Raw genomic sequence first — 11039 nt, forward strand, 5'->3', positions numbered from 1 at the left:
TCATTTATTTCAAACAACTCAAACTGACCATTTCCTTTACATCTTATCACTAAAGTAAGGATGAAGAGCCTTGTGTTTCTCTTTCAAGTCTGAACTGTGTCCAGTAAAGGCTACACAGTCTTCTTTTGTCTCTTGTCTTTAATATTTATGTTGTAAATGGAGCTGCTGTGAGGCAAGTCAGATTTCAGTCTCTGACTGCCATTAAAGTCCTTTCCATTCATCTATCAATCAATAAACCAATATGCACATGGATGGAGCAGCTATAAGTCGCTGCTCGGCTGTAGTGTTCATTTAGAAGAAGTCTATCCTTCAGTAAGATACTGAAGTGTTCTCACAGCATTTGTTATTGTGAGTTGATGTCGCTTCAATAGAGGTACATTGCATTGGATGGTCGATTAAAGGCTGTTTTAAAAGGCGAAGGTGTCAGGTGCAGACACAGCACCAGGACTTCAGTACAGACGTTGATCCGATAGACTGACTTTTGACTGACTATTCAGCACATTGTATGCAGAGTGTCAATACAGCCTTGACCTTTATCTAAGTATTATTATGTCTTTAAAGGATAACACGTCCAAACAAAGACTTTCTGTTAATCAAACCTGCAGTACATGTGGGGATTTTTACAACATGTAGGTCAATGACAGGAGTGATCCGTGTTATCAGCAGCTGGAGATCTCACAGCCTTTCATTGTCTTAGAGATGCAGAAATGTACTTCCTGTGTGGGATTCAAGTCAGCAGCTTTTGTTTATCAGATGATGCTGCCCGGGTGAAACGAACCTGACGCTGAATCGACAGCCGTTCTGAGCTCGACAGTGAAAGGTGTCTGACCAAAATGGTTGCAAAGTCAGACATGTTGTTTCTATTGGTGAGCTTGCTGCTGTGGACTCAAACTGAAGGTAAGCTTTTCAGTCATTATTAGGATCTAAATTGTATCGCATGTAATTCACAACATGACCACACCACATTTAATGTACACCACATTTCCTCTCTGGATCAGGTTTTTATGTTGTGTGAGAAATCAATCAGCTATGTTATTTGGGGTTTTTTGTTCTATGTTGTGTTATTTATTGGCTCTGAAAACAGTGACTGTAAAATACTTGAACAATGAATTTGTGAGAATTAAAAAGGACCACTTAATCGTTGAACCGTTGCGTAAGGAGCCCAGTTGAAAGAATAGTGTTTGGAAAAGATTCAAGCTAATCCAATGATGTAGAAATATCCCCCACTGTCAATTTTCTAATGAAAGAAAAGCACATTTCACTAAGGCTTTAAATTATCCACAACTACTTCACTTTTATGTTGAATAAAACACACTGCTGGCCTTTTTTATACATTCAGCCTTAACTGTGTTTCTAAAAACATCACCTTAAGAAAAGCGTTCACAGAGGGTACAGTTAAATGTTTGTATATATTTACAGAATCCAGATAATAAAGTCCACCTTATTATGTGGTTAATTAACATAAAGTATTACATGATTAGATTCATGGCCATTTTAACATGTCACAACGAAAAGTATTATTTTTTACAACTTAAAAAATATTTTGCTTTTAAAGTTCAGTTCGTCCTTCAGGGTCCTGCTGTTTATTTACATTAGCTAGTTTACATTATATTATAGTTTAGTCCTATTATAGATCATGTAAACTATATATTTACCAATATTACTAGTTTTTTAAAGGATTAAGTAAAAACCTTCATGTAAAAAATGTCATTCACTTTGCTACTTTCATGAGTGAAGCCAATTCAAACAAGACGGTTTCACAGGAGTTGGGCAGTCTGACCTCACATGGTGAGTGTTTGCCTGTCCAGTGAAATGTCCCCTGACTTTGACAGGTTGAAAAAAATCCAAGAAAATAATTGAGAAAAAAACATGGCGTAGTGTGAAATTCGCTGCCATGCCAAGGTAAATGGTTAATGCGCTTTAAGAGCATTATAAGATTTTACCCTGCTGCACCCATGGGATGTGCCACTGGAAGATTAAAACATGAACATTTTCAAATTCTGCTAAATGAAGAGAGAAACTTTTTTTTAAAAGTTCCTCATGCGTATGAGCATAAAATGAGCCCAATGTATATTGCCAGTTCACTGTGTGATATGTGACCCCTTGTACTAATCTCACCTCACCTTAAATGTAAATCTTACAGAGCGCCGAGCTGAGGTGCTTATAGCCTGGTGTTCCTGCTGAGGCAGCTGTGTGCTTTAGCTTTGAATTAAAAGGACAAATGATGCCCAAGATTAACACACAGATCTTTGCTATGAAGCGTCGGTCTCCCAGCTGTGCTGCATTATATACTTTACATACAATGTTAATCATGCCACAAAGATCACGTGTGGATCGTATCAGGGTGTGCGTGGAAATAAAGGACAAATCACATTGTGTTCTTGTCAAGACTTTTCAAACACCTTTATTCTCTATCTATTAATCTATTCATCGAGCTATCTAGTATTTCCAATAGGTGACTATACCAGGGGCGGCTGTGGCTCAGTCGTAGAGTCGTCGTCTCTCAACTGGAAGGTTGCTCCCACTACCTTGTCGGCGGTGTTGATTAGTTACTTCTCATGGCCGCGTTACACAGCAGCCTCTACCACCAGTGTGTGAATGTGTAGGTGTGACCTGCAGTGAAAAAGTGCTTTGAATAGTCTGAAGACTCGAAAAGCATTATAACACAAGTCTATTTACCATTTAGCATTTACCTGGGCGGGCCAGCCAGGTTTATTTTCAGCAGCCTCATTGTTTTTGCCTTGCCTTTGATTATTTAGCCAAAGACACAAGTGTGCACACTAGAGGACAATATACAGGATATACTTACACACATTAGAGAGGGCTATACGTGGGTGTGTAACTTGAACGAGGAACATGTTGTACACTATCTTAGCACATAAATGTAGGATCTCAAACAGTACACCATGAGGGTATCACAGCAGGAGAAATAAAACAGTGTGATCTTCTGCCTCGACAGAACTAGGACAACTGAAAATCCTCGAGCTGCACCTTTCCGAAGACTTTCATTCTATGAGCTCTACTTTTTATGTTTGATTTAATTGCATTTCAAATTATCACTCACTAAAATCTGTTAAAGTTATCCTTATAAACCTCCATCAAACTACTATTTTTTATTTCTGCCACCTTGAACAATATCCTGACAGTGCCATGTAGTGTCGTAACTCTTTTAAACTTGTCTTTCACATCCTGAAGGTGGTTGCACGGGAGCACTCGTGGGTATATCTCTTGTTGAGCTGAACGATAGAAAGGGCTTCAATCTGAGTTGTGAGTTCACATGTTTAACACCCACACATGTTGCCCAGATGTGGAGGGACAGCAGCCATGGCATCGTCAAGGTATGTTTCCTTTAGGTTTGTGAATTCTAATGATAAGAAACTAAACTGTGTATACGTTTGGTGCAAAGGAATTAGTAAAAGTGCTTTGAAAGAAGGAGGGAAGGAAGAAATGAAAGAATAAATGAATGAGGGGAAGGTAAAAAGAAGGAAGGAAGGAGATAAGGGAGAAAGTAGAGAAGGAAGGAAGGAAAGGAGGAAAGAATGGATGGATGGAAGGAAGGAAAAAAGAAGGAAGGGAGGAAGGAAAGAAGGAAGGAAGAATGTATTTTTAACATAGAAGACAGTGATGTCAGATTCAGTTCATTCCCCTGTGAACTTGTTATTCTCCTCTAACATTTTAACTTCAGCAGGTTTTTATCAGATTATGGTGACGAGACACTTTAACGTGTCGAGTAAAAAAGTTGAGTTTTCTTCCATAAATGATTCCTTACCTCAATCCAGATAATATTTTAACTGAAGTATCGGTAACATTAAATGTTATTCTTAAACCTGATCTCTTTTTTGGATGCATTCCTGTTGTGCCATTCAAAAACCCTTCTGAGAATATGTGGACATTTTATTTTCAGATGTGTAGACAGATCCAGAGATGCATCACAAATCAAACTGTGATCTGCAAGAAGATCAACTTGAAAACACAAATGTAGTTATTATAGTAAAAAAGTTAAGGTGTTTTTTTTCCCTCTGGGAGCTGAAAAGTCATCAGGTAAATAAGCGCCCTCTTGATTAAATATCTGTTTAAACGTGACGTTTGCTCCCCTGCTCTGCAAGCTCCACAAACGCACACACCAAAGGGAATACACAAACAAGAAATGGCCTCAAGCTTTTTTAGTCTTCTGACAACTCAAAATACTTTTACACCACATTTTACATTCACCCAGTGATGCAAATCGTTTGTTTGCCACCAACGATCCCGAGGAACCTAAAAGAGTTCAGGAGCTCCCTGGAAACGATGTGTTAACTGAGATTTACAGATCGTGACATGATGATGTGAATGCAGAGAGAGGTAAGAGCTCAAGCTGCCAGCTCTCCTGCTAGTCTAATCCTATAGCAGCATGACTGCAGGAGGAGCTGGTCTAAACCTGTGCTAGCCCTCACTATGACATTACTGTACTGTCTGCCTGAACTGCCTGCTTGATAAAAAGACAGTTATTAATTTAATGCAACTCCATCGTCACCTTTGATGATTTACTCATTTTTATCTGTTTCTTATCATCATGTGAAACAACACTTGAGTACCAAGAATATAATTCACTTGGTTATTTATTAAGTCGAGACAGCATGTGCTGATGCTGCAGAGTTTCATCATCACAGTGTTGTGTGTCTCCCCCCATGCAGGACAGAGTGTCTCTTCTCAATATAACCTCCACCCTCTCCAACGTGATGCTGGTTCTGAGCATAAACCCTGCCACGAAGAAGGACACAGGCACTTACTCCTGCAGGACCCAGCCGCCGGATACAATCAGCCAAGACATCTCCATTGACATAGCAGATGAATTATTGATGAAAAGCAACAGCACAGTCCTACATGGTACTGTTTACTTATTCAATATATCACTTGAAATAAATGTGTGTAAATGATCCTGATAAATGGCTACATTAACATTCTCTTTATTAGTACAAAAAAAACACTTTCTTCAAACATTTCCTGTTTCATATAAAATGTATTCATCAACATAGATTACACAATTAATATAATTTATATAATTACTGTAGATAAGTTTGACTTTGATCACTTTGAGTTTTAAAGTCTCAGCTCTCCTCTCTGCAGACAGCCAGACCACACCCAGCACCTCATCCTGTGACTGTTCATGTCAACGCAGTGCAGCAGGTGGAGGTAGGCGATGGAGGTGACCCGTTTCACCCCTTTCTCAAACTTCAGCTCAAGCAAAATACATGCACAGAAAAGCTGCCATCATACGCCCTGCCTCGGGTCTTTTATGTGTGTGTGTTTTTAAAAAGAAGACCCCTAAAAGCTGCTTTTCAAAGAGCAGGCTGAACGTACCTCCTCCCCATTTTAACATCATCACAGATTATATTTCCAATCAAAACCCCGTTGGGTGGATTCAACCTAATCACAAATATTAAGTCATTACTGCATATATGTATATATATTATACTCTATATGTATATACGTATATTCATTTCCTATTTACTGCACTAGTTCTGTTTACATTTGTTCACTACTGCATTTAAATCTGTTTACATCTTAGTCCGATCGCTGTCCACTTATCTCTTCTTTTTTGTATTTAACTTTGTACTTAAATTTTTTAATGCTCGGTGCCTTATTGCTGCATGGGCACAAATAAAGTTTGGTTGTTTTTAAAATTTGAATTACAGAGGATTACCTGATTCAATCATTAGACTATAGTTGAAATCTATCTTTGATTTTGATTCTGGTTCTATCGAGCCGGCCTTTTTTTCACCTGATGACTTGCACAGGAAGTACAGAGTATAATCGGTAGTGTTTCTGTCACACTACATGAGCAGGTGTGCGGGCAGCGAGAAGTGAAAACATGTCAGAAGTTCAGGAAGGTGCTCCCTGTTGAGTTTATATGTGCATTATGGTAGGATTACACAATACAAGTAAATTAAGATTAAGAACGGGGCAGAAAGTGTAATGGGTATTTCCCTCCTCTTTGTTTCCACAGGTCTACAGAGTCAGATATGGTACTGGATACTCCTGGGGAAAACTGCCATTCTCTTCCTAAGTTTGACCGCACTAGCAGTGAAATATAAGAAAGGCTGAGAAGATAATATCCAGATATTTCTTAAAAACAAGCGTTCTTCCCAGCTGTCACTGCTTTTTTACTTTTCTGCATTTTTTTGTCCTAAAAGTTTGCATTTACTCGAATGTGATTTTTGCATTTTGTGATATAACCTTCTTACAAAAAATAAAAGTTAAAAATAATTACAACTTTTTTTATACTGGTTTCCCAGTGTAATTTTATTTTGTGTTGCCAAAGCATGAGAGGCACAAGATGTACACACGCACGCACGCACGCACACACACAGCTTTCTGTCTCACCCTTATAATGTCCGCTGACCATCAAACCTCATTGACATCTACATTGAAGGAGATCTTACAGGGTCTTAATTATCTCGCCTTGAAGTGGCGATGTAAAACAGTTTCATAAACAGAAACGCTAAAGAAAGTAGAAGTTGAGTGTGCATGCTGCAGGGGCCCAAAGCAAACCCATGCATATTCTGCAGAGCCTTGACTTATCCAGAGTGAACACAAATGTGAAGTTGATGGTGAAGCTATGAAAGTGAATAAAGTGAGCCTTTATTCCAGACCAGTCATGTCTCAGCAAAGATATAAGACTGACGATACAATCAAGACAACTGATGAGGCAACTGAAATGTTCCTTGACATAAAAAGATATTAAACTATAGATTTATGCATTGTTTATTTAACTTCCTGTTAACCAGGAACAGAAACCTGGTTCTCATTTCTAAGAAAGAGATCGGTATCATTTTCCAGTTGAGATATTGTAAGCTCTCTCCCTAAAATACTGACGCCGTCTATCGCACTTGATATAATCTACCAATTATAGATTATAGCTACCAATAGGAAGAGGGAAGGAGAAGCTGGGCACCCTTGTCTGATGCCTCTAGAAACATTTAATCTGTGAGACATTAACACCTGATAGTGTCATTGAGCGATTACTGTCACGACTAGGGCAGAAACACAGGGAGGAGGACCCAATTGCAGAAAACAAAAATTATTTATTTTTAACTAAAAAGGCAAAATCTTACACAAAACTAAATCCAAAAACAGAGAACAATCCAACAGCAAGGCACATGAGACAAACGACAATGAGGGTAAGAAAACAGAGATGAAATAGACAGGGGTAATCAGACACAGGTGAGACTAATCAGAGAGGTGAGGACAATCAGGGTCATCAGACAGGAGGGAAACACAGAGAGGCAGGAAACCAGAAACACTGAAGACCAGAACTACAACGTGAAACATAAAACACTAAAGACTGAACTAAGACACACAAGAGCTAACACTAGAGAAGAACTACAACACAACTCAAAACACTGAATTACATCATAAACCAAACCAAAACATGACAATTACTATTGATGAGAAAAAAACACCAAAATCAAATTTCTTCAGGGACTGTAAAATGAAAGGATGTTCAACTGTATTGAATGCTTTGTAGAAACAGCATGATACCACCATCTCTGATCATCTAAAATGTTATTCGCTATCTGCCTTTTATTCATGATAGAGTTCAAATACAGACCGTAGTCTTAATTTTATAGTGGTTGTTAATGTTGCTGGCACAGAAACAAACTGGCAGGGATGTTTTCTTTTCGTATTGTCTCTTTGTCAAATGCTGCTGAAATCAATCAATCAACTCAAAACGTTTTTTTGCACAACCGCAACTTCTCTTCTGCATCAACGCACAACGCTCCTTCTTTTTACATACGCCACCTAGTGGTGAAACATGTGCAGCATGGCTAACTAAAACATTTCAACATAAACTGCATGAAGAATGAATGAATAATAATGAATATAACAAAAATGAATTTGTGGGGTCCCTGATAACCAAAACGAAATAATCAAAACAATCAATATTCTTCATTGACCCATCATACTCTCCCCCACTTTAAAAATGGCGTCCCAACATTTTCATTATAGCTCTTAGTCTAACCATGAACACCTTTTTGTGAAATGGACTGAGCATGTTAAAATATTAACCGACCAAGTGTGCTATAAGTCAAAGTCTCCTTTGACGTGCTGGATGTCGAGCGCTCTGCTCTGTCTCCTTCAGTTCACTCTCCGAGCTGTTGTGCCCACTTCTCTTTCACTCTCCTCTCATGCTGCAGTGTGGACCTGGTCCTCCTCTGTTCTCTGACCAAAGTTATCCAGCTCTTGGATTGTCACCTGTTCCTGAGGCAGGAACTCTCGAGCTGTGGGATTGAGCGCAGTTGGATTTGAGCATTCAGTTGGAGGCCATGTAAGGGTGAGTGTAAGAAAATCCTCATCTGAGTCATCCTCAACATCTGTGTGTTGTGTATATTTACTCACAGCAGTTTTCCTGCTTTTGTCCCTTTTCTCTGTTGTGAGAGTCTCACTATCAGGAGCAGTGACTGGAAGGAAGTCGCATGGTAACAACATGTTTCTGTGGAGTATTACGATCCTTCCTGTGCCACTCTCTGGTTCTACCTCAAACACCAGACTGTCTACACCCCTTGACCCCTGACTCTGTATAACATAAATGCCATCTTCCCAGTAGGAAAGGAGCTTCCCTGGCTCTCCCCTTTCAACTACATTTCTCACAAGGACACGACTGCCCACTTGCAGTGCAGGACCGTACACTCTCTTGTCATACTGTTTCTTTCCCCTTTCAGCTGATTTAGCGGCATTTCTGGAGGCGATGTCATAAGCCTCGGTCATCCTCCGTTTCCACTTTTTCACATAGTCTTGATGGTAGCCTGAGCCATCCTGATGTTCAATACCAAACAGCAGATCAACTGGTAGTCTGGGGGGCTTGCCAAAAAGAAGAAAGAATGGAGAGTAGCCTGTGGCTTCATTAGCTGTGCAGTTGTCGGCATGTATGACTTTGGAGAGATGATTTTCCAGTTACTTTTCTGCTCTTCAGTGAGTGTTCTTAACATCGAGAGAAGCGTAAGATTAAATCTCTGTTTGGCCATTTCCCTGAGGGTGAAATGGAGTCGTGTGAGACCCCTGGACACCAGAGGGTGCTTTTAGATGACCTAACAGTTTGTTCTCAAACGCGTATAATGATCCATCACCACCAGGATGTATTCGCAACCACCTTTACGTTCCTACAAATGCAGGAAGTCAACTGAGACCAGCTGAAATGGGCGAGTGGTTTCTTCCCTGGATAATGGCTTCACAGTGTTTAGCAGACTCTCAGGTGCTACCTGTTCCTGAACAGCATTAAATGACACAGCATTTAGGAGTGGAGAATGTGTCATGGTTTGGTTTGGTTTTGTCTGTGTTTCTTGTTTTAGTTTTCATTCTGTCCTTAGTGTTGTTTCCTCGTGTGGTTTGTTTCCCTTGTGTGCTTTAATGTTTCATAGTCTTGTGTTTACTTTAGTCTTGAGTGTGTGTCTCTGTGTTCTCCTATGTTACCTGTTTGTTTAGTTCCTGTCTTGTGTTTTAAGTGTAGTCTTTAGTGTTTCCTGTTTTATTTTGTAGATCTGGTTTTGGTGGTGGTGTTAGGTTTTACTTTGTACATGTCCTCAGTGTTCTGGTCTTGTGTTCTTTGTTCCTTGTGTTTTCCCACCTTTGTGATTACCCTGATGTTCCTCACCTGTCTCGTTAGTCTCACCTGTGTCCAATTACCCCTGTCTATTTAGTCTCTGTGTTTTTCCTCAGTCTCTTGTCGGTTCATTGTATTGTCATGTATTGTCATGGTCCCTTGGTTTGTCGTGTTCTTGGAATGTTTTGCTTCTCCCTGCTCCCTGTGTTTTCTCTGTCTTGGATTTTTGGATTTCTTGTTATTTAAGTAAGTTGTGGTTTTTGCCTTTTTGTTAATAAATTATTATCCTGCACTTGGGTCCACCTCCTCCCTGTTTCCTGCCTGCCAACTCGTGACAGAATGAACCGACCATTTATGGACCCAGCGGGATTTTTTGATCTGCGTGAGGTTACATATAACCTCACATGCATTAGAAATGACATTAAAATGGCTGGCTGCGAAGAGGAAAGGGAGGCAGCCCTTGCCGAGGCTCGAAGGGAGATTTACTCGAGGCCTTGGCTGATTCATATGCTCCCCGACTGGACGAAGATATTTTTTGAGTCCAGCCCTCCACAGCAGTCTAAACCTCAGTCCAGGCTTCAGCCTCCTGGTGCCTCAGAGCCTCTGCTACCTGTCCCTGTTCCAGCAGAGCGCTGTCTGCCTCCTGTCCCCGTTCCGGCAGAGCGCCGTCTGCTTCCTGTTCCCGTTCCGGCAGAGCGCCGTCTGCTTCCTGTTCCCGTTCCAGCTGAACGCCGTCTGCCACCAGCTTCGGCAGAGCGTTGTCAGCTTCCTGTCCCTGTGCCTGCTGAACGCCGTCAGCCACCAGCTTCGGCAGACCGTTGTCAGCTTCCTGTCCCCGTGCCTGCTGAGTGCCGTCGGCGTCAAGTTGAGGTTCCCTCGGTATTCGGGCCAATGCCCGACGACATCTCCTCGCTGGTTCGGCCGACAACTGACGTCTCCTCAGCAGTCCGGCCAACACCCGACGACGTCTCCTCAGCAGTCCGGCCGACACCCGACGACGTCTCCTCAGCAGTCCGGCCGACACCCGAAGACGTCTTCTCTGCGGTCCGGCTGACACCCGACGACGTCTCCTCGGCGGTCTGGCCAACATTCAATGACGTCTCCTCTGCGGTCCGGCCAACGCCTGAGCTTCCCTCGGCGGTCTGGCCAAAATCCGACGACGTCTCCTCTGCGGTCCGGCTGACGCCTGAGCTTCCCTCGGCAGTCCGCCTGACTCCCGACTATGTTCCCTCTGTGATCCAGCCGATGCCTGAGCTTCCCTCGGCAGTCCGGCCGACGTCCAACGACGTTTCCTCGGCGGCCCAGTCAATACCTGAACTCTCTCCCGTGCCTGATCGGCCTCCGGGCCGCCCACCTGAACTCTCTACCGTGCCTGATCGGCCTCCGGGCCGCCCACCTGAACTCTCTACCGTGCCTGATCGGCCTCCGGGCCGCCCACCTGAACTCTCTCCTGTGCCTG

The 11039-nt window shown here is 41.8% G+C and overlaps 1 protein-coding gene across 2 annotated transcripts; it reads left to right on the top strand.

Annotated features, from left to right (window-relative positions):
- The first annotated feature begins 618 nt into the window (after positions 1-618).
- On the top strand, positions 619-6260 carry LOC306827387 (uncharacterized protein). 2 transcript variants are annotated; one of them, XR_013779626.1, is made up of 5 exons: positions 619-897; positions 3196-3353; positions 4674-4866; positions 5107-5172; positions 5987-6260. XR_013779626.1 is itself a non-coding variant. In XM_079349170.1 (5 exons), the coding sequence occupies exons 1-5, from the start codon at positions 834-836 to the stop codon at positions 6082-6084; spliced, it is 564 nt and encodes a 187-aa protein (XP_079205296.1). In that variant the 5' UTR covers positions 619-833; the 3' UTR covers positions 6085-6260. The 2 variants fall into 2 exon arrangements, 1 of the variants encoding a protein (XP_079205296.1); XM_079349170.1 differs by having other exon boundaries at positions 3196-3338.
- The last annotated feature ends 4779 nt before the right edge of the window (positions 6261-11039 follow it).

Source organism: Symphodus melops (genome assembly GCF_947650265.1).
Source record: "Symphodus melops genome assembly, chromosome: 7".
Classification (NCBI taxonomy): Eukaryota; Metazoa; Chordata; class Actinopteri; order Labriformes; family Labridae; genus Symphodus; species Symphodus melops.